General features: G+C 39.6%; 1 protein-coding gene across 1 annotated transcript; it reads right to left on the reverse strand.

Annotated features, from left to right (window-relative positions):
- Nucleotides 1-5,468: 5,468 nt before the first annotated feature.
- Nucleotides 5,469-22,743, reverse strand: crabp1a (cellular retinoic acid binding protein 1a). Its single transcript, XM_072386292.1, has 4 exons — nucleotides 22,375-22,743; nucleotides 19,672-19,850; nucleotides 8,640-8,753; nucleotides 5,469-5,819 (listed from the first exon to the last, which is right to left on the reverse strand). Exons 1-4 carry the CDS (start codon nucleotides 22,442-22,444, stop codon nucleotides 5,769-5,771), a joined length of 414 nt encoding a protein of 137 aa, XP_072242393.1. The 5' UTR covers nucleotides 22,445-22,743; the 3' UTR covers nucleotides 5,469-5,768.
- Nucleotides 22,744-24,823: the final 2,080 nt, after the last annotated feature.

The following is a 24,823-nucleotide window of genomic DNA, read 5'->3' on the forward strand; positions in this document are numbered from 1 at the left end:
AATGTGACAACTGCCACCCAAGCAGAGACACGTTTGCACGCACACTCGGCTGAACTTGACCTTTACCATTTTCCCATGGTGATCATATCCAATACATGTAGGTTAATGTGCTCCAGGTTCAGCGCCATCTGCCAGGGTTAAAAATACGAGAGCACCGATTTGCATGTTCTGATCAGTTTGATGTCCGTTCTGGATAACTGTACTTCAACAGCCAGAGACATGACAGGATAAAGTTACTACCCTTAGTGAACACTTCCAAACAAAGCCTAACGATTTACATAAAGTATACAGTTGCAAAAGGTTATTAAGACATCAGAAAGGATTTTAATAGTCAAATCTTTGGTTCTAATTGTTAAGAAGTTGATTTCGTTCAGTTGTCTTTTCATAGTTTTATAAGTCGTATTAGCGGTACAGCTACATAGACGGTAATGCTAAAATATCAACTGTTACAGCTATCAGTTATGACAACATACTAGACTAAAATAGACAACGCAGAAAACATATCAGCTTTACAATGATGTATCAGTACTGTTGAGAGCAAGCTAAGCACACCATGATCATAGACTGTCTGAATAGAAGGGTGTAGCCACCATAACATCCCCCACTTGCTTGTGGACCTCTGTTTTGAGGCCTCGGGTTCACATTTCTCTGCTAAAATCTGATGTTGGGAACGATTGGTTGATTGGTTGAAATCACGTATAGGCGTGGGGTAACAGCTTGTCAATCACAAGGTAGCCTTGTTCTAAGGCGTACCCTGCTTTATCTTCTATTTTACTCTAAATGGGACCCTTTTGAACATTATGTTGTATTAAAGAAGATGTTCAATAAATTAGCAACATAGACCATAAGCCCATTAGGATAAATCCAAACTGTCATATACAGTCTGTAGCCCTTTTAAGACTTATTTGCACAAAAAAGGCATCCTTGGCAAGTCGCCACTGTTACTCCGTGGTGTTACACAAAGATCAATCTGAGAAAACTCAGTGTGTCCTTAAACACATTCATGGAATCTGCTGAGTGACGACAGCATTGTTGGTTAGTCTAGTGTGTACCTGAGTCTCACTTACACACACAACCTGCTTCTCCTCTGTGACATTCGCTCATTCTGGCTCATCAGCTGATCAACTTCAACCCCTGATTTCGCATCTGTATTTTCACACATGATGTGCAACCAAGGTGAAAAAGAAGGTTTTATTAGTTAATACCTATAATCAGTTGGCAAATTAACTTCAAAAGAACTACAAATAGTAGGATGCAAACAGCTGGCACTAATTCCTGTTAGCCCTATAATGGACTGGCAATCTCTGCAGGGTTTACCTTGCCTCTCACCTTGCATCTGGGATAAGCTCCAGCACCCCTGCGTCCCTGAATTGGACAAAGCGGGTATGGAAAATGAATGAATGAATAATTCCTGTTCACATGTGCCTGCAAAACAACAGCAAGCAGGGTACTTTATCCCAAAGTTGAAGTGTGCATTAATTAGTCAAAGATCTATTTGTAAAGAAAATGGAACAAAACATTATCACCAAACAAAGCTCACTAGGTACATGGGAGGAGCTAAATCAGTCTACCAAATGAAGAAGAGGAGGGAAAGTTGATTTTTTTTTTTTCTTTCGTAAGCGGTGCTGTACTACAGTGTTCTCACAGAGGCTCCACTGTTTGGTGCTCAGAAGAGAGTCGCGAGACAGGCGGTGGACCCCCCTTCTCTTCAAAATGGAGTAAAAACACAACAATCCCTTTATTCAGCTGTTTGGATGTGCCATCTGAACAGCAACTCGTCATTAAATTAACATCACAGCAGGCGCGCGCCCTGGCCCTGGCTTCCCATAGCATTGTAGTGCACTCAGGAGGAAACTCATTCTTTCATGGGATACCAGGTCAAAAAGCAGGACTGGCACAGTCTCGTCCCGCAGTCTTGGCGTTGAAGAATGGGAACAGCCGCAGCGCTACTGTGTTAGTCCTCCCGAGGCAGAGTGTTGAAAGGACAACCTTTTAATCTCTGGCAGCCATGAAGGACAAAGACAGATTTGCTTTTTGTTTTTGATGTTGTGCCACTTTCTCGCCATTTTCACCCCAACAACAGCCACTAGCGAGGCTGCAACACATTTCGCTGCACCAAGGCCGAGACTGTGTTGGCCCACACTCATGTCTTGTGCACCTGCTCACAGGAAGTACTTGAATAAGGTTTTTCAGTAAAAAGATTTGCACGTTAGCAGTGCACAGTCTGGCTTGAGGAGCTGGCTGAAAATCAGCTTGTGAGCTGAAACATTCTAATTAAACAACTGCAAATTCATTGTCAACCGTATATCTAAAACCAACCTGTGGGAATGAATTAGTTTAGTCTGCCTATTCTGTTTGCATCTTAAAGAAAAGAAAGAAAAAAGCTTTCTGGGGATCAAAACAAGACACATAATTCAAGTAAAAGAAGCAACAAAAAAAAAGTAGCAAATTTATGGGTGGAAATACAAACAATTTGTGGTGGAAAAAACGTTGCCTTTAAACTTGTTATGAAATATCTAGTGAAGTGTTATTTGCACTCTTGTCCACTGTTAAAATGGTTGTCCATTCATACTAACATGTTTTCTGTAAAGGTTGGAGCTAAGGGACTGGTAGAATAGATTTTTTAAAAAATGACCTTGTCATCTTTTCCTAAGCTCTTTTCCTTGACATCATGGGAAACCTCATGGGATTAAGGAATGATGATAGGAGAAATATCTTAGAAAGGACTTAGGAAAAGACAGCGGTGCCACAATGAGAATCCAGTCAAACTGATGCTAAGCTGTGATGTGGTGCTGCAGCGCTGAAGCTACAAATGTTCAATAACCATTCACAACAAAAAGTGCTTTAGTCTATTGCAATCACATTGTAACATAAAAATGATGAATTTTAAAAATCATATTATGAGATGATATAGAATATTACTTTTCAATCAAAGTTTGCAACTAAAAAAAAAAAAGAAAAATGACAGCAAGTGAAAAATAGAGTTGTCACAGGCTCCTCATACTCATACGCCTATACACCTCCTGTTGTTAATGCAGAAAGAGATAATTAAGTTTTAATTAAATAAGCATTGGAGCTCCTTTTCATACCATTTTGAGAATTTGTACAGCTCTTATCATAGCTGCTACTTAGATACTTCCAAGTCATCTCACTCCGTTTGGAAGGTTCCTAAGAAAAATAGACAATTTGACCGGACCCTAAGGTTTCTTTCACCCTCCTTCGTCTTCCTTGTAAAAAAAAAAAACTCTGCTCTGATTGACCAGCTCTTCCGGCCTGATCAAGCTGCAATCCCACCTTCTGCATCTGCTCTGCTCTAATAAAAAATTAAAGACAAAGTTTAATTGTTGCCAATTAAGCAAACTCCCCCATGCACAGAAACATTATTAGGCTTTGCTTTTTGTTTGTTTTTCCAGAACAAGCTAATATTTCATGATGAGAATAACAAAAAAAGACAAGATGAAGACAGGGGAGAGCCGGTGGATGTTTCTGAGACTTGTCACGACATCAATGATAAAGATGTTTTAATTTGAAAACTAGCATTTGGTTATGAATGTTAGGAATCGGTTGAAGTATGATTCTGGAGGCTAATCAAATCGTTTGTCCATAGAAACACTGTCATGACGTTAGAATTCAGGGGTTGTGCATCGAAACAAATTGACATTTCACATCTCCACAAATTTTAGAAATGGTAATATTTCTGCTGCTATAAAGTGCGCGACAAACTCAACACATTGTTCACTAAAAGTCATTGGGTCTGAAAGCTAGCAGGAGCCGGTGGAGCATGCTAACGCTAACATCCGCAGCTCGTTACCTTTCTTGCCCATTGAGAGTACCTGATGAACAAATATTACTTCTCATATGTTTCTATTGTGAAGTGGCCAGTTTTTCTCCTCTGCCTGAGTTGCTGGAGATTACAAGTGAAATATGCATTGTATGAACGGGGGAGTGAGTGAATGAGCGGGTGGATATTTTGAACACTTTTCTTGTCACCTATCACACCAAAACACTTAAATGTCAAATATTATTTTGCGGGGATTTTAAATTACCCTCACAAACTGACTCACTAAAGATTAATTAGCCACCTGAGGAATAAATTCACTCTTTTAGCTCTGTTTTTTTTTTTGTAGAACGTTTGCCTCCAAAGGTTTATAGTTTTGTCAGCTTTTTTGTCTGCCTGTTATATTTGTGCTGAGCTGGAAGTGTACAAAGGGTTTTAAGAACCCATTTATAACTGGTTCCTGCCACCAGAAACGATAGCCTCATTCTGCTGCATTGCACATCATGACTCGTCTCGACTTTGCTCGCTTTTGGTACTTTTGACCTAAACATAGGTGATTTTCACAGTTTTCATTTTTGCCTTTAACAGGCAAGGAAGTTAGTTGGAAGTTAGAAAGGTGTTCATGGTCTATTCATTTGTTATTTTTCCATCCTTTTAAAAACTGTATTAAATTGAGACATATTCATACATATTCTTTCCCAACAAGTTGCAGATGGAATAAATGGCTTTAAAATCATTTTCATATGTAGCTGTCTATGTTATCATCTTGCCTTGTCAATGATATCCAAGTAATTGAAGTATAACACCAGTGCAATAAGCCATACGTTTTAATTCACCCCCTGCAATTATTCTTTTCAATTATTTGTTGAAATAAACGGCCTCTGTTGTTGCTCATCCTCCCTCCTTTTCATTGGTCAGGCTATAAGGTGCCCCTCTCTGAGTTCATCCTGTCACCCTGTTAGTGAAACAAAATGCAGCACAGCTAGAAGGGCTGGTGAAGCAAAAGAGGTCAGATAGATGAAGTAACCCCAATGCTCCTGCGTCTGTTTCTTCAAATCTTTCTGCCTGCAAATGATGAGCACAGAGGGCACATGAGGACAGTTTTCCTTATTTCTACCACAAGCTTATTTCCCTTCAAAGGACATTTTCCAAACATAATGTCTCGGTGTCTATCTGTGGATTTAAGTCCTGTCATGAAGGGATGACAGCTCTTGTTTAAGTGCTTTCATCAATAGCTAATGTAACTGTGCAGCTGTGGTATTAGTGAAGTTTGACAGGGTGAGCCCTGCTTGTGAAGTTTGACTGTATTTGTTGAGTTTTATGCTGTTTCACAGTTCAGTCTTTCATCTTGTTGCCTTAGCGCCGTATCATACACAAAGACAATCTTTTTGGAGCGTTTGGGAAGATGTAAGGACAGACTAAGGACAAATTTATGCAAGATATGCATGCTTTAATCTTTTTAGCCTGATGGGATGTAAGAGTCACACCATTTTCAAGACATATAATTTAAAAAGAAAAATTGATTAACAATAAGAAAGTTGAAATACCTAAACTTTCTGAAATACATGTATTCTTTTCCTGACATATCCTGTGTGGAGTGCAATGTTTTACCACTACTCCTGAAGCAATGCTCTATGAGCTGCATTTTTTTTGTTTTATGAGTTTGTATTAACACAAAAAGAGTCTCTGGTACCATTTGATCCATTTTTTTTATTGTTTCCTCTCGTCAAACATGAACACTTGATTGATGCAACTGATGATTAAATCCTACAATAACAGCTGACACCAGGGTTGCAGATATGGACACTGAGATATCCAGCTACTGTACTGCAGACACAATGTTCACTACACTACAAAAACCAGATTACAGAGACAGCTATTGTATGTGCAGATTATTACGGCTGATGCTGTGAGATGACACAGGGTACTTGGCGAATGAGTTAGCATGTCAGGTTTAACCGGGCTTGGTCCAGACAAAGGTTGCAGAGCTTTACTCCCGGACATAGAGCCTTGTGCACACAACATCATCTGCCCCAAACGTCTGTAGGAAACAAAAAAAGAGTTTAACATTTCAGTCATGTGATGGTGATTAGCTCTTAAAGCTTATAAGACACCCCAAGAGGAAGCCAAATATTCCACAAAGTTCTCCGGTATCTGAAATTAAACTCTCTGCACATCTGACAGAGGCTGTCGCAGACAGTTTATTACCTTTTGGGTGTACAACCAAATAAGTGATGAAAGCCACTCTCTGAAGGTACGTTCCCTTTTCCCTTTTTTTTGTATAATTAGGTGAGGCGTTATTCACCTGACAGAAACTATCAGCAAAATTTGAAAGCAAAGTCTTTGAAATCTCACCATATTCAGCATTACAAAAGGCTTTACCTTTGATTGTTGCTCATATTTATTATGATAGAGAAACATCTTTCAATTCCCCTTCAGGAAGGTGCTTGGTGATGAAACCAAAAGAAATCTCCTCAAGACTGATTTATGCACGGGCTTCACTCCAGTCCTCAGATGTGTAAATTTCGGATTTAATTTCATGCTGATGTAGCTCAAGAGAAAGTCAACACCTCTAAAGTCTTTAAATGTTTTCAGACTAAACCAATCATATAGGTCATGCAGCTCATGTACAAAGCATATTTTGTGGGTTTTCCAGGTTTTTTTGTCCCATGGAGAGAGGTTATCAGGGTGCAATGATTTTCATGCATTTCAAACTTTTTGTATGTGATTATTATCATATGTTGAACCATATAAAAAAGATGTTTTCTATTTATGGTTTTGTATTCTGGTAGATGAGAAAGGCAGCTGTTTTAGCACCTAACTTAGACAATATCGAGATGTTTTGGTGGATAAAATGAGAGGGTAACTTTCACAGCAATATACACAGCGAAGTGGAAAAGTGTTGAGCCAACCCTCATTTCCTGATGTGTTGCCAGGAAAACTGGAATATGTGCAGCAATCTGTTGAAAGATATGCAAACACAAATGCAAAAAGAGCAGATAAGGAAAAAACAGAGTTTGTACAATTCTAAAGAGCTATGAAAGTCTCAGGATTTTGTGTGGATAATTGTACAACCTCAGCACACCTTTTTTTCCGGCAGAAATGTTCAAGCTTAACCCTGATTGGATGGTGAGCATGCAGCCTTTTTTTCTGGTCTCTCCAAAAATGCTCGAGCAGGTTAAAGTTCGGACTCAAGCTGGGTCATTCCAGGATCCCCACAGAGTTTTCATGAATCCACTAATGTGTTTTTCTTTGGTGGATTGCTCCAGTGGTTTCGGATACAGTTTGATTTACACTCTGACAATCGACCTCAACTAATTCAAAGAGGTCTGTTCCATCCTGATTATGTCCAAATTATTTAATCAGTCACGGGACAAAGCAATTGTGGACTTTAAATTAACACTGATGGAAGTAAGATGCAACAGAGCTAAAAAAATAAATCAATATAATTATTTCCTTTTGTCTGTGCTCAAAGTCTATGGTCACCACACAGTTATTTCCTTTTGCCTTTCATGCTTACATGGACAAAGTCAACCTGCTGTAGCACAAAAAGATGTGTGACAAGATTCATATTTTAGTACTTATAGCTCAAATGCAAGCTTCATACACAAAGAGACAATTTTATAGCATATGTCTATCTTTAAGCATCTTTATTTATTCTGTTCATGTTTTTATCAGTAATCTACAGATACAAATGGCTTCATGCATGTTGTGCTGATTAGAAATTCTCAGAAAACCGAGCAACAGCGTTCAGGACCATGGTTGTGTGACAATAACTCTGCCGGTGTGTGCAGGACGAAGTGATGTGAGAAGAGCTGAGAAACAAAGAGCCTCAGCTGATGTCACAACTGGGCCAAATCGATCTCCATCAGTGCGTGAATGCTTCAGCTTCTCCAGGGCAGCCGGCCAAAGTCACCAGAGGGGCAGGCGCTGTACTGCATTCTGCTTTTATCACCCACTCACCACAGAGGAGTTCACAAGTTCTGCCCTCTCAGCTTGTCAGCCTGAACAAAGAGGAGTTTCAGATGAAACACTGAAGCATTATCTAATGCGATTTCCCTTCTTTTTATCCATACTTGCCTTTGGCTTGTAACATAAAACTATGCAAACATCCAGTGATGACTTTTTAATCGCCTAAACCTTCTATGCTGTTTTTTCAAGTGTTTGCCTTGTAGACATTCACCCTATAAAAACTTGGAGGAACAACAGAGAATAGCGTGGGAGCACTGAAAGTAGAGAGAATGTATGTGTAGAGTCCCTGAGAACTGTTTGTCTGGTGCGTTTGTCCTCAACTGCTCCCCTCCACATAGTTCGAGGAGCTTTAGACCCACTGACTCCTGCACATATTAATCAGTCTAAATGCATGGTGTATAACTGCAGTGTCAGAGCAGGAGCTCCTCTTGTTCTCCTTTCACATCTCTCCACGGGGTGGATGAAAGCTCAGCTTCTTGGGAAACGACTTCTCTCGTTTCCTCTATGGTTGGATCTCCAGGGTGACTTCATAATCTCCCATACCTCATTTCTTTTACTGTTTCTCAAACAGAGCAGCACACTAGCTGCTTTGAATCCCATCATAATGCATCCGATGTCTCTGTGAGAACAAGCCACAAGAACTGACAAACGGTGCTCATAAGTGAGCCATTAGAACATACTTTCTTTGCATTCAGAATAATATTTTGTGATTGTGATCATTTTTCTTTCTATTGTTTTTCTTCTTCTTTTTTTTGTTGTTTTGCTTGGCCAAAAATTTGAATTTGTGAAGCTCTCGAACTCTGGCGCTTTTGTGTTTATGGAGTTTTTTATTTTCTCTGATCTACCGCAAAGATCTGAGCGAGGAGGTGATTCATTGCTGTGCGCTCACCAGTATGAGCTCATCTCCGTTCAGCTCTCGGGTCCAGTAGGTTTTGGGGCCATCGCCATCCACTAGAGTCTGCTGACAGTAAATCTTGTTCTCTGACTCCCAGGTGGCGAGGCTCTGCAGTGAGAGGGACAGCAAGGTGGGAAGGGCAAAATGTGTTATATATTTCAAGTAACACTCTTATCACATAGTAACACTATAGGGTAACCACACACATACACACAAAACTACAGCCATTTCAGGATCAGCAATGTGGTCCCTTCCTAAATGAATTTGCTGATCTACTGTTGCAGATTGTACTCTAATCACATACATCAACTTTAAGCTGTTGCACTTGTTGACATGTAAAGTCAAAAGTGTACGTATAGGCCCGTTCTGGAATATATAGTATCTACATCTGCAGCAGGAAGGTGAGAGGTTAAATTGTTTGAGACAAGCAAAAATCACGAGTTTCTCATCTAGATAAAGAACTGAAGGCACCTTTGGGCTGGATATGAGCTGCAGCATCCTCTGTTTTCCGTTTGTCTTTTAGCCCAACATCAATTCCTATCTTCCCTTGTGCTGGTGATTTAATGGTAGTTAATCCCTACAGCTAAGTATAAACATCTTCGAAAAATCCAACAGAAAGTGGAGGCAGTTACAACATTGATATTATAAGTCCAGAGAGTCCAGAGAAAAAAAATAGAAATCCTCTTAGCCTTTCAATAATATTCAGAATGACCTCAGCAGGATTAGCCAGACTCTGATTTCAGAACTAATATTTCCCCTGAAGAAACTGGCTGTAAATTGCTTATGAATGAGCAGAGAATTCTTTGAAGATTAGGAACAAATTGACCCTGTGGCATTGACATCTGTGTATTGAGAGGATTTATGATTTGATCTCTCTGAGCTAACAACAGCAATACTCTCTTCTAAACCATCAATTTATATTTTAGACCCAATCCCAAATAGACTGTTTAAGGAGGTTTTCCCCTTAATTGACACTTCCATATTGGATTTGATCAATCTGTCTTTGTTGACAGGATATGTACCTTTTAAGGTTGCTGTAATTAAACCTTTACTCAAAAATCAGAAGTGTTGGCTAATTATCGACCTATATCCAATCTCCAAAGATCTTAAAAAATAGTTGCAATTCAACTTTGTGATCATTTATATAGAAATAATGTGTTTGAAGACTTTCAGTCAGGATTCAGAGTGCATCATAGCACTGGTTAAAGTTACCAATGATCTCCTCTTAGCATCTGATAGCGGACTCGGGTCTGTGCTTGTCCTGTTGGATCTCAGTGCTGCATTTGATACGATCGATCACAGAATTCTGTCACAGAGACTTGAACATGTTATTGGGATTAAAGGAACTGCATTAGGCTGGTTTAAGTCATATTTATCTGACAGATTCCAGTTTGTTCTTGTAAATGTAGAATCTTCCTCAAACACCAGAGTAAGTCATGGAGTTCCTCAGGGTTCTGTGCTTGGACTGATTCTTTTTACTTTATACACGCTCCCATTAGGTAACATTATTAGACAGCATGGCATAAATTTCCATTGGTATGCTGATGATACTCAGCTGTACTTATCTATGAAACCAGATTAAACCAATAGGTTAGTCAGACTACAAGCAGTAGTCTACAGAAATATTAGTTCTGCAGCGAGAAACCTTGGAGTTATTTTTGACCAGAATTTATCATTTGACGCACATATAAAACGTGAACAAAACAAAATCAGGAGCATCATATCTCAGGGTGATGCAGAGAAACTAGACCATGCATTTGTTACTTCAAGACTGGACTACTGTAATTCTTTAATATTGGGCTATTCCACATATTCTCTGAAAAGCCTCCAGCTGATCCAAAATGCTGCAGCCAGAGTTCTGATGAGAACTAACAGGAGAGATCATATTTTTCCAGTTTTAGCCTTTCTTCATTGGCTCCCTGTTAAATTCAGAATATAATTTTAGATCCTTCTCCTCACATATAAAGCTCTTAATGACCGAGCTCCATCATATCTTAAAGATCTCATTGTAAGATATTTTCCTAACAGAGCACTTCGCTCCCAAACTGCAGGTTTACTTGTGGTTCCCAGAGTTTCTCAAAGTAGAATGAGAGGCAGAGCTTGTGGAATAAGCTGCCAGTGAATGTCTGGGAAGAAGACACCCTTTCCACTTTTAAGACTAGGCTTAAAACTTTCCTTTTTAATAAAGCTTATAGTTAGGGATGGGTCAGGTGATCCTGAAACATCCCATTGTTAAGCTGCTATAGGCTTAGACTGCTGGGGGGCCTCATCTGTCACACCTGTCCTCACTTTGTTCTCTTTTTCCCCCTGTTTAATTTCTCAAATGATATTATATACATGTGACATTATTGTGGTTATTAACTTGTGTTTCCCTGTTCCAACAGGTATCCTTTTAATGGTGTTATGGTGTTTTTTCCCCTTTTTTCTGTCTTCTCAAACCCCAGCTGATTGAGGCGGATGGCCACCCTTCCTGAGTCTGGTTCTGCCAGAAGTTTTTTCCTGTTAAAAGGGAGTCGTTTCTCTCCACAGTCGCCACAGGTACGCTCAGGACGGGAGATTGGACTGAAAACAAGTTTCAGTGCAATCTGTTGGTTTCCTTAGCTAGGATATTGTTTTTGAATTGGCTCTATATGAATGAATTGGATTATTTTGAAATTAATTAATTAGATTTCATTGGATTATGATTGCAATGAAATTAATTTCAATTGGCTTGAATTGGACTACATTATTTAAGTGCCTTGAGATGACATTTGTTGTAATTTGGTGCTATATAAATAAAACTGAATTGAAAAACTGAATTGAATTGTTCAATCCCCCGCGGAAGCCGAGGATTGAACCATAAACCTTCCACCACAATTCTTCCTCCTGAACTATAGCTGCCTCAAGAAAAACTCAAGCGGATGAGACTTAAAACTTAAAACTCCCGAACTACAGACCAATGGCTGACGAGACGAACTACGTCCATCTTTTATGTGCAGACTGTGGGTAGCACTGAGGCGAGAGAAAACAATGGTTCTACTGAAATATGGTCAGATAATTTTATAGAACTTAGTATAAAGTATAAAAAAGCTGACATCAAGACAAGACACGATATTGGGTTCACGAGACGAGATTTTAAGAAAACTACCATGACAAAATATATGACTGGACCAACAGACTTTTATTCAACCGAGTTGCACGTGCATTTTTAAATGTTTTATAATAACTCTTTACATGCATGATGTAAGCATGAGCTTTTAATAAACTTCTTCCACAAATTGTAACTAAAACTAAAAATTTATAAAAGTTCAAATAAAATAAAACATTTCTTTCTTTTTTTCAAGTGCAAACAATATTATGTGCAAAACCAAATCAAAGTTCTACTCAATACAGTGAGTCAAAACAGAGTGCAAATAGTGCAAATAGACTCTGACCAAGTATGTCACTGACAACTGACAACTTATCAGTCACTCTAGTGCCATTTCTAATTTCCACTATTTTCGGAAGTTAAAACTCTTACTTTCTGTTTAGCATTTAACATCACATCAAATCATTAGTTGTGGAGTTTACTTATCTTTAGAAATAAATACGCTGCTTATGTCAGCTGTATTTATGACAGATGATCTGATGTTCATTGCTTGTCTGTGTTATCTCAAGAAGGAAACAAATTATTCGATTACTACGACAAAGTATGACTGATGTCTAGTTTAGAGCTAGGCTTCCCTTTGGGCTTTACAAATCTTCACTTTTTCTCTCCTGATGTTGTCATCTGACTGGTTACGTTGTACCACATAGCTGAAATGTGTTTCTTCTCTACACAGCCTATGGCATTGTTTTTCTTTTCTTTCTTTTTTTTTCAATAACATCTTAAACCAGTGATACATCTTTACCTGACATTAAAGCTAGCTAACGTGGCAGGCCATCGATTAAATCCGACAAAATCTTTTCCAGTATTCAGGCAACTTCTTTGATAGCCTGTATTATTTTGCATGAAAGAGCGGCGCTGCTCAATCTTGGATGAAGCAGCATCAAGCAGTTTCTCAACGCTAAATGTTAATCACCATATCAAAGGTGAAGGAACCCTGCAAGCTGCCATCCACTCTCTGTGCCAAGCTGGGAAGCAGCAGGGCTTTTCTACAGTTCTTTCCCTTTCTTTTTTTTTTCTGTTGTTCACATAAAGCCAGAGCCCATGGAGAGTCAGCTAGCTACAGCTTCATTTAGACCCAGTATTTGTCTCAATCTCTGACTTGGATAGATTTTTTCTGTCAAATTCTCACACATAGGTGTTGCCTAGGGCTTGTATACACATCTCTCAGACGTAAAGTTCTTTTGAGACCAAAATAACACACTGACGTTGTTTTGGACTTACCTCTTCTCACATTATCTCTCTTATGGCAGTGTTTGCATATCACTGTCTCAGCAGCATAAGCTGTATACGAAAGACACATGACGCAAAGAACTCTTTTTCATGAGAATTGTCAGATAATCTAATTCTTAATCAAGAGATAGATGATGAGATCTTCATCAAAGATGAACCATATCTTCATGTCTAATAAAAATCAACCAAAATCATTTTCAAACAGCACTTTTAATCAACCAAAGCTTGTGTTTTAAGTAGACTGAAATCATTAATATCCTGCCTGAAAACTATGGCTGACCTGATAGTTACTAACAAAGTGAAATTGGAACTTAGAAGTAAAAGAAAATCTCATTCTATGTCTTGTATGTTAGCAACTGCACCGATATGTTAAAAAAAAATGTAAATCCAGCCTGAAAGCTGAGTCTCTCTCAGCAGTGTGTTGTGTGATTTAGATATCACAGATATATATTTAGATATCAAGATACCACCTCTTTCACACCCAGGGAATGCTTTTCATAATCAAGTCTGTCTTATTGTTGAACAGCTGCACATGGGAGTTTGTGCCATCTAGTGGCAAAGTTGTAGATTCCAACCAAAATTTCACCCAATTTTACACGAATAACATTGTTATTAATACTAAGAAGATCAATGCAATATCAGAAGTTAAACAACAACAACAGAGAAGACTATTTGTGACTTTAGGATAAATTGATTGAAAATCATCACCACTTACAGTTATATTGCCTTTGCCTGATAATAGTGAATCAGTGTGAGAAGCACACAGAAATGACTAAGAATGTCTCATCTCAACCTGAACCCTGTATGGTGCTCTGAGCGTGTATTCAAATTAGTCCAAGAGAATATGATTTTTTTTTGCCCTGCTATGATAAATGATACACTGACAGAGGCAAACAAAATTAGAAGTGTATCACAGCCACACTGTTCTAAGAATACAACCCACTTTTATATCACAAATGTCTACAAGGCAGCTGAGCCTCAGCAAAACATTATTGCCGAAAATTACCTTCATTAGCATCAGCTATAAGTTATATCAATACATTATTTAAGACTTTTTATTGAACGTTATATCTGTGCAGTTCACATTACCATGTAACTCCATAGCTAAACGTCTGTCTCTATAGCAACCAGTTGGGCTAAAGTGTTTAACCCAGTCTAATTGTTGTAATCTGGAAATTAAACTAATGCGTTGATATGAAAATCTTTGAGCACCACAGATGCTGAATGAGGCATCAGCTGCACAGGAAATACACACACACACACACACACACAAACCCATTTATCTTAAAGACGTTTCCACTTTGTACCAAACAGCTCCATCCATCAGAGCAGGTACATAACTGCCTCATTACGACTTCCTCTCTGCGCTAATGACCGTCTGCTGTCTGTGCGCCGCCTCTGGGACAGGCAGGAAACGCCTTATCACTTTCCCCTCCTGGAAGTGAGAGGATGCCGTCTCATCCCAAACACACTCACTCACACTGACTGGAGCTTTTTAACCTTGTGGTGGAGTTAATCAACCCTCTGCTCTTTGCCAGGCACAGATCAGCCTGTAATCCCTTTAACCACGGGTGCAGTTGGACTCAACTCGCCAATTTCCACCTCAGGCCTCTCTGCCAGCCTGTTCCACCTGAGAGTTTGCCAACGCTCCACAGAAACACTAACCCCACCCCATCGTCAAACAACATGAAAAATTGGACAGGCATGACATGGTTAGGTTTGGCTTAAAATGTATTCCTTTAACGATATTAACCATCTGTTTTTTCCTTAAACAATCAGCTAGTACAGTGTGTTTGTGCTGAGGTTGAGCTGGCTTCCTTAGACTTCATTACGAGCTTGGAGATAGCCAGTCTCAAAATGTGAGACAATAGCAAAACTAAGATCTTTGTATTTGGGGTTATGGACACATGCATGTTTTCTCATCAGCCAGAAAAATTATATATATTTCAAGGCAAGTTCTGATGTTTTCCTAACCCTAACCAATTGGGCCTAAACCTAACCAGTTACTTTTTTATATTTAACAATGTACATCTTGATTACAAAATCGAACTTATTAGTGACTGAAAGTGAAGGTAAAGAGAGACAAACTTAACATCCCAGGATACGTGTTACAAAATTAAGGTTTGTGAAAAACTTCTGTTGGAAAAACTGTGTTGGAGCATATGTCCAAATGCCACATACATATTTATCCTAAAATAAGAATAGGTCGCATAATTTCAAATGTGTAATATGCGACCATCACTTGGTGTCACACTAGAGCAGAAGATGCTAATTCTAAAACAAACGGAAGCAAAATCAGGTGAAGCTCAACTCCGAATTAGGAACAATTTTAAATCCAGTCCAGTCGGTCCATCTTTGAATTAATTCAAATCCAAAATGCTTCAGGAGAAGCTTCTGTCTATGCTTTATCTCATATATCTATTATTTTTCTATCAGTGCTGAGATGTCCATGTTTACAACCAAATAAACTGTGAAATGTATTATCGCAGATTAACTTGTCAGCAAAGAGACTTTTCACATGGTGAAAAACCACACCGAGAACCGTCTCGCCGTGCCCACTACCCAGCATGCCCCAGGGCTCAGACAGAAGGAGCCATGCTGTCTCCTGGGATCTGAAATAAATCAAGTCCGCCCTACATGATTGGATTATACAGTTCACACTGTAAAACAAAAGGTGAGGACAATTTATCTATTTACTTTTTTATCATGTTGTTTGTTTTTAGCAAGTTTCCACATGAATTCTTGTGATATAGGCAAAAAAACATGAATCAAACTCTTGATTGATTCTGTGCTGTATATACCCACGGAGTTATGTGGTTTGGGGGAAATGTGCATCTCCAATTCCTCAGGCATTTGGGGGAATTACTTAATTCTGGCTTAATGCAGTCTATGCACGCAATTATGCATTTTACTCACATCCACAGACAGTATGTCTTCCCCACAAGCATAAATATCCCTATGTTCTGTTGTCCAACAGCTTTTCAGCAATCTTTTCTTTCACTTTTCTGTTATTTGAACTTTTGAGAGTAGGACCATATGACGATCCACGCATTGGGTGAATAACCGAGGAATAGAACAGGATGTTTGTGTGGTTCATAATGCCATCTCTGTACTCATTTTAAGCCTAGTTCTCAGGCTCCCTGCTCCCCATAGTTTAAAGAGCTTTCAGAGACGGAATGGAGACCTAACATTGGTCTCAAATTGATTCAAAGAATAACTAACACCCAAAATATGAATTATTGCTGTCTTCTGATAATGCAAACAAAAAAATGCAAAATGCATATAATGCTTATATTTTTCCCTATGTGGCTCAACTATTTTGGACATTATAGAATAACAGAGCTGTGCACCTGCATATACAGGAATAGATCAACATCAGATCAACATGGATCCATGAGTGAAATTTTTGTGGCATTGTTTTTCTTTTTTTCTTCCTTGTGTTAGTATTGCAGTTGTGACAATTAACCTAATGCTAGTTTTAACATATCTTGATCAGATTAGAAGATTTTTTTGTCCTAGAATACAACTAATGTCATCTTACACCCCAAATTTTATTTTTTGTTAAAATAAAAGCACTTGTCAAGTTTTACTCCTCAGTTATGTAACTCTGCTCTGTCATGCTGCAGCACGCTGCACATACAGGTGGGTGAATATATTAAATATATACATTCTCTCTTGGGAATTATATGCATCTGTGGATGGCGGCTTGAGATGTTTCTGCGAGAGACAGAATCTCTCCCAGCTGCAAGATTTCTTTTTTCTTTCTTTTTTTTTTTATGGTATTAGATTTTATTCAGCTTTGGACCGCAGCATAATAAAAATAAAGACTCGTTCACAGGGCAGAATTACAGAGCACATGCAGTGTACATCACAAATCCTTAAGTGCTTTAAGTTCCCTTTCTACTTCCATTCCCATCCACTTTAATGATTTTCATTCAAAATGCAACATGATATCACAAATTAGAACAAATGCACTTACCCTTATCCTGTAATATTGAACAAAAATATGTATTCTTACAGTTATAGAAAAACGTGGTTAAAAGTTAAGTCATTAAAATGATATTTGACACATATTAGAAAACACATTGAGCTCAGCTTGGGGGAATTCGTTGTCACTTGTTTTCACATGGACGTTATCAGGCCCAACAATCAATCTGCCTCATCCACTTTATCTAATTGCACAGCTTTCGTATTTATTACATTAATGACTTAAATGTCTGTGTTGAGATAATATCAGGAGATGCTTCTTAGAAACCAGCCTATTGCTTATAATAAAACCCAAGTGTCACACAAGAGTTTGTATATCTGTTTCCATTGTAAATACTTTTAAACGTGTATATATTGTATATTAACCAAAATCTGTCTGGAATGTGGAATTTGTAACAAGATCTAAGAATTATGAGGCCTCAAACTTTCTCTCAAACTAAATATATATATAAAAAGAACTGTACATTGCTGAGTAGGACCTCTATCTGTCTGAGGATGAGAAAATCCCCCCTCAGGGCCTGAAGAGGCTCAAAGGGAAACTCAAATCCAACTCAAGCTGTCCTTAATCTCTCTAGTCAGACGTGAAGATGTTGCCAATTGGTAGGGAGATATGAATGTTTTATCAATCCCTCAGAAACAAAAGCAAAGAGGGAGTCCTGGGGACCATGAGTACACAAAAAGATTAACAACATCTATCTAAGTGATGTTGACAGTTTAAAGCACTCGGTTCCTTCAAAGAGATGCACGGATGTAAATTAAAGCTCTGCTTAGAAGCAGATTTGACGGTAAGATCAGCAAATGTGTGGCTCTTGGAAAGAGAAGCATTTGAAATCTGTTTAAGAATGTAATGTCTCGGTGTCACTTTGGTTGTTGACAGGAGGAGATGGGGACTGAAAAATGTCCATACCTGCAATAAGCATACAACCCACACTCCCACAGGATTCATAACTGTTATGACGTAAGTATCACAGTCTTTAAGTGAATCTAATATTTTGACTGATTGAAACCATCGCTGCAGAGACTCCACTCAAAGATTGACTCATTTGTGTCGCTTAAAAGGAAAACCACTGCTACCACATCTTGTTAAGGCTGCGGGGTACAAGCGTTTCATCACTAGATTAGAGGTCGGAATGAGCAGATTCTGCATTTAATACAGTCCTTAAACTCAAACAGGTTTATTTTCACCTATTTTCAGAGTTCTTGTCTTCCCACAATCCCATAAAAAGAGCTCATTCTGACAAAGTAATGGTTGTAACACACACCATGTGCAGTGTGCTTCACAGAAAGGCAGCAGTCTGACTGTATCAGGTTTGAATAATGTGAAATGGGCTGTGCTGAATGTTTAGGAAAGTTAAATGAGGGTGAGAAGAGTAAAACAGGAGGAGACTGTACAAAGTGCTACTCGCTGGGGTGAAATGTTCATTTGGCCGAGTGTTAAACTGTGGAGGGATTACTGAACGGGCCTACTGGGAACAGGTCCAGGGGATAAAGGGGTCACGGGGAGGCCCTTGATCAAAGCCTCTGTTTGCTGACACATTTAGCATTTGTTGTTGAAAAGTGGATCAAATGACGACTAAAATGCAAACCACTCAAAATGACAATTAAATGACACAACACAACCACAATTGTAAAACAAACAACAATTAGGACAAGAAAAAAAAAAGTAGAAAACTTGAGAGTGCATAATAATCTTTGGCCCAACAGGGAGTACCGTACTTTATTGATCAATGCTTTGCAACAGTTGCAGCTTCAGTTCTCGTTTGGTGTGACTCTATAAATATGTCACATTTAGCCACCATATTGTTGCCCATTCCTTAAGGCTCCTTCAGTCTGGATGGTTTCTGCTGGTTTACAGAAATCTTTAAGATCTACCACACATTCTCAGTTGGACTGACGTCTAAGCTTTGACTAAGACTTTTAAACGTTTCCCCTTTAAACCTGATAAGACTGTGATATCTCAGTCTGGAAAACTGAAACAAGTTTCATTTAAGAATTTGTCTGCATTTAGCAGGACCCATCATTCCCTTGATGATGACCAATATCCCTGTTCCTGCCAGAGCAAAATATCCCCACAGCATCACACTGCCACTACCATGCTTCACTATGGGGATGGTGCTCTGGGGATGATGTGAGTTGTTAGGCTTGCATATCACAAAGAGTTTTCTTGATTATCAAAAAGTTCAACTTTTGCACCATCAATTTCATTCCGCCAGTGAAATTACCACAACTCTGTCATGTAGGTCTATTACAATTCAATTTCCCAAAACAAATCAATTTAAAGGAAAGGTTGCAAAACAGAGAAAGCCAAGGGGGGGTGAAATATTTCACATGGGACTGCAAAAAGGTAGGTAAACCTTCAAATAACAAAATGACCAAATTGAATTTCAGAGAATTTTTAAAGAAATGACACCGAGCAGACTCTTGAAACTCAAACGTTTTACAGTAACAGACTGTAATGGGGATGCAGTATAACAAAAGTCACTTTGTTTTGGTTGATTTCTTTCATTTTCTTTCCTGCTTGTATCTCCATGGACTTGATCACATGCAAGCAAAAAAAAAAGGTTTTATAGCACTGAAACTATGCAAAGTGCAAAGTCATGGTTCTTAAAGGTTGCTCTCCTGCTCATTTTAGCGCCTGAGTTTCAAACATCTGTTCACCCAGAACTCTTGTTGTGATTCTACCTTGCACTTTCGTCCATCCAACGTCTCCTCATCGTACTCTTTACCGATGTGGAAGTTGATCTCGGTGGTGCGAACGCTGGTGGACGTTTTGATGTAGAACTGCTCGCCATCCTGACGGATCTCCACTTGGGGGTTGGAGGCAGCTGCCACAGCCACCTTCCTCAGCATGGCGTTCACACCTAAACAGACACCACCCAGACCAGGTTAAGGGGGAGAAGTTTACTGTGTTCACTGGTGGTCACCATCATTAAAGAAGGGGCCACAAGAAGCAGTCACAAGAGGCAGATTTTGGACAAATATGCATCTTTTTTGTAGCCAAATCCACATCTTAAAACTAACAGACAAGAAGACACAGAAACTCACATAAAACAGGCAAAAGACAGATGACACTTCTGTCATTTGTTGTGTTGGTGCTAACATTTGCTGTGAAAACGCCTCCAGTATACACCCCACCCAGATTTAGACCTCTCCTGGCTCTCATGCCAGCCTCTATCAGCTCAGCACCAAAAATACTGAGAGATTTGCTAGCTGCATGTCTCCTTGCATTGGCTTGTGTGTGCTGAAGCAGCCACTCAGTTTTTTTGACAAGAATGACAGAAATGTATTTATTTCAGAGGAAAAACACAATAATTGCTCTGTGGCTCTGACAGAAACCTCAACTATTGCTCAGACTGGGAGAAATCTGTGGAATTTTGGCATTGAGGTCAGTTCGAGGGATTATTCGGTCGTGTCCGGAAAGGAAAAACTCCAAACTCTCAAGGATGTCAGGGCAGGTTAGCGTTGGTCTCTCCCTTTGTTCGACGGTTGCAAGAGTGGCGAACCTGCACGGTGCACCACGCACGCTTGAAACAAGTGTTTGTTATGCTTGGTTTGACGCTGCACGGCCATCTGGTTTTATGTCCTGCCAAGGTCCTGCATCTTTTTTTTTTTTACCACTTCCCTCTTCTACTAACAGGCTAAATAGGCGAATCTATACAAAGCCAATAGGTTAACAAACAATATTAAAAGATTACTTTTGCCAAGTTCGATTTAAAAAGTCAATGCTGATTAGTTGTGAGACATCATCCTCCCCTAAAACCGCTGTGGTCCTGCTAGGTTGACGCCCAAGGTTGAAAACAAATAGATGTGACAGCTTACTCGACCCACCCTGTGATCCGAGGAAGCACGCCATGTGTTTTTACAGCATTAAATATGCATGAGCATCACTTAGCCAAGGAATCGGTTGTCATTTTCAAAGAAATTCCGTTTTTCTATTTTGCACTTGTGTTTTAGATACGTTAGAGCATCCCTTGATAAACTTCTTCCTCTTGACTAAACACTTGACCAACAGCTCCGATAGAGGCTCATGTGGTCTGGAAGCCATGGACAAGTTTGAGACCGCAGAGACAATTTAGTGTCTTCTTTGACCATCGTCGCATATTTTTGGACGATAAAGTTCCTCATGCTGATATTTAAATCTGTTTTCTTATGAGTTCACAATGACTCGGGCCGGCCTTAAAAGGAATCAGCATTTAGGCTCGGCTGTGAAACAGTCCATGAAATGTGCCCAAGTGCAGGCAGACACCCATGCCAGCTCTCAGCTAGCAAACTGTGAGTCTGATCACTCCATACAGCTTTGTTCCCAACCTTCTGCTCTCTGCACTCTGGATGTAACAATCCCCTCCTCCTGTAGAGGAACCTCAGAGTCAACAGATAATTAGAAAGATGTTGATGAAAAGTGGCGACCCTGCAGCAGTGGAATTTGAATTAGTTGCCCATCGCGGCTCTCTTTGACCGGGCCCTTATGGGAGCTCTAACGGGGCATCTGCTCGGGCAGAGGCTGTTGATGCGTCGGATGAGGTGCTAAACCGTAGGGTTTTTCCCCTCGGACTGGGGATCAGATCAGAGGAACTGTTGCCTTGTGAAGGGGTGAGAGGGGTTGAATGTTTGGTGAATCCATATCAATGCTCAGGTTTAATAAGGAGATGGCTTCTTGTTTTGAATTTGACATTTTTTTGTCTGTACTAGCTTTTGAATATAACAATGTTTTGTATCTGAAGATCATTTGCAACCTCAAATCAGAGGCCAAATAAGAGGTTTTAGTGTAATCAATTAAATTTTTTGCTAAAATTAGAGCGATTCCTCTCTGAAATGTCAGATTACAATCCGGTTTAGTGTCAGCAGCTCCTGGAGCAGCAGGACCTCTCCCTCCCAGATTTTACACATTATTCTAAAGACACCGAGCCTTTTGCGGTGTCCCTGTCAGTTTCAGCGTTCCCGGCGTGACGAAACACTGCAACACAATTGAGTGACCCAGTTAGACTTGTCTAGATCTAAACCATCAGAAAAGACTAAGACAAAGCATGAAATTAAGACAGGAGACATGAGAACAACACCAGGCTCCACAGATCTCCCCTGGCATTAATGTATGCCCTACTTAAATGCTTAACATGAATAATGTTGTGCCCCCCCCCCATTCTCTGTTCATGTAACAATACCACGTCTGTTTAGGCAGGAATTTAGCGTCCACTAGTTCTTATGTCCTGTAAAGCTGAGGGATTTCCCCTCAGCAGCATCTCTGCCTCCTGTTCCCAGGGAGCTACAACAATATGATGTTGTGGGGAGTCATTGCATGCCGTTCCCAAGGCACAAGAAGAGCCTTCTTCTATTTTGCACATGACGGATGGGCAACCTCATGCAGAACAGAGAGCGGTGAGAGCTTACCCAGGGCTTTGAGAAGTTCATCAAAATTCTCACTCTTCTTCATCTTCCAGTTGCCGGCAAAGTTAGACATGTCTGCTGAGGCTGGGTGCGAGGGCTGCAGAGGGAACCTGTTCCACGCTCTGACGTCTCTGTCTGACTCTGTCTGACTCTGTCTCACCGTCCTCCTCCTTCACTGTGCTCCCGTCTCCTCAGCTCTGGGCTCAGCCTCCCGTTCACACGTTTGCACCCAAGTGAGTGTTTTCTTTATTTATTTATTCTTTGTGCGCCCAGACAGGCAGTCTCACGCACACACAGACGTGCACTCTGCCGCTTCTTCGTCTGTATGCTTCTGGATGCACTGGCTTCGATCTCGCCTCTAGCTCCTTTATAGCTCCTGTCTTTTAATGGGACACAGAAGAGGTCCCTCCTCCCTGAAAGCTCTGTCCCATTATTACAGTAGAGCTGGACTGACACGTCTGCTCTCCCCAGACACGAGAAAGACTGAAAGAATGAATTCTCTTAGAGAGTATTTGTTGTGTTTGTTTGTTAGCAACTCCAATGTAATACTCTCAACGTGGAGGTTAGTTCTCAGGTTCGACTAAACTAGTGAATCACTTTGTTCGATAATAGTGGCTCAGAGAAAAGTTTGGTAAACCTTCAGCGCTTTACTTTCCAGTTTCAACTTTCTTACTGTGTTTCAGGCTCTGAATCTGTGGATTCTGTTTACTTTGTTTTCATCTGCACTGATGATTAAATCAGTGAAACTAGCCTGAAACCAATGGCGAACAACAAAGATAGATCAAAGAGAGGGTTTATCGCACCAGTCACGATTCATCAGTATGTTTTCCCTTTCGATCCCCCAGGGCTTCAAGCAAATGTAATGTTGTTATTATGCAATGTGCCACGGCATTTATCATGTAGTGCTCGAGACTTTCTCAGACCTTTGGAACTTTATATATTTCCGTATGAATGGGACCTAACAAATAATTCAATTCTCCCAAAAGCTGAAAAGACGAATATGTATGTATATAAATATAATTTTTTCATTGAGTAATAGGATTGAATTGAAGATAAACTTTGAATCAGACCTTTTTAATGAATCAAATGAGCATTTTGCTCCAATATTTTTAGAACTACATTTGCATTTCTGCTGAATAGCTCTAAACCACTCATCTAAATTTCACTCCATAAAGTTGGTTGATGGACCAGAGTTAATCTCAAAAGGAGGGATTTAAACAGACACAAACCTCCGAGAAACAGACACCTCAGCCTTAAAAGTTATGGGATGAGTCATTTTTATTTCCACTGACACCGTGTGCCAGACCAGAATCCCATAAGCAGCCTCGACTGATCTGTTACAAAGCAAAAAGGAAGGAAATGACAACGACACGGGGAGCTGACGGGAGTTTTTTTGCAGTGATTTTCCATGTTGGAGTCCAGCAGTGCTTGAACAGCAGAGCAAAGTTGCCAAGCTGTTCTCTCTCCCAGGTTACTTATAGGCTGGAGTCACAGAAAGCAACTCTCTGGAGCTGAACAATAACAAACGAAAATAGAAAAATGCTACCGACACCTCATACGTCCCTCCAATCTGCAACCTGGACAGGACAGTTAGATGACTGCATGTTTTGCCATACAATGACAATGGACGTCTTTAGCTTCCATTCGGTGTGCTGCAGCTAATGGCACAACAACAGGTTCATTACCGATCAAATTCCATCTCTATAAATGCGAGTGAATCACTTTCATTGCTGCCCGCAGGCTGCCTGATGTAAGACAGAACCAACTCGTTGCACTCTGTTTCCAGCATTTGGTGGAATGGAGAGATTCAGAGGTCTCTATATATGTATGTGTATGTGTGTATGTTCATGCATGTGTAAGTATTATAGATTCTATCTGAAACAACAAGAACAGACCTCATATGTCATTGCATAAATTTGGCATCATACAGTAGCTTCCTGTTTGACAGTGCTTCTTTCCCTGATTGGACACATGATTATGTATTACTTCATAGCTATAAGGACCCTGTGTGTATATTATTTATACCATTTGTAAATGATATGTTATTGCAACTAGGTTTTGGGTTCTCGTGGATGTCATTCATTCATATCCCAGTTTCCTTCTGTGGGTGCCCAAACAGGAATACATTAAGAAGCACAGTGTTGCCTGATAAATTAATTGTTTCGTCTAATAAAGTTTTTTTTATGCAGTCTTTATTTTCTGCATTTGTAAGCAATACTGTGGAACATTTTCTGGACAGCTTTGTTGATGAGGTCCTGGTAGAATGAAATTCACATTTTACTGTTGTAAACTACTACACTATATTTTCTTTGTTTGTTGACCGTTTATTCATCATTAAAATGTTACTTACATTAACCGACAGAGGGTATGTAGGAGAATTTTCAGAATTTCAAGAAAGAACCTTTATTATCATAGTGTTCCATTTCACTTGGTGTTCACAAAAATCAGGTAT

The sequence above is a fragment of the Leuresthes tenuis genome, unplaced genomic scaffold, assembly GCF_036924035.1.
Source record: "Leuresthes tenuis unplaced genomic scaffold, fLeuTen1.0.hap1 SCAF_5, whole genome shotgun sequence".
Taxonomy (NCBI): Eukaryota; Metazoa; Chordata; class Actinopteri; order Atheriniformes; family Atherinopsidae; genus Leuresthes; species Leuresthes tenuis.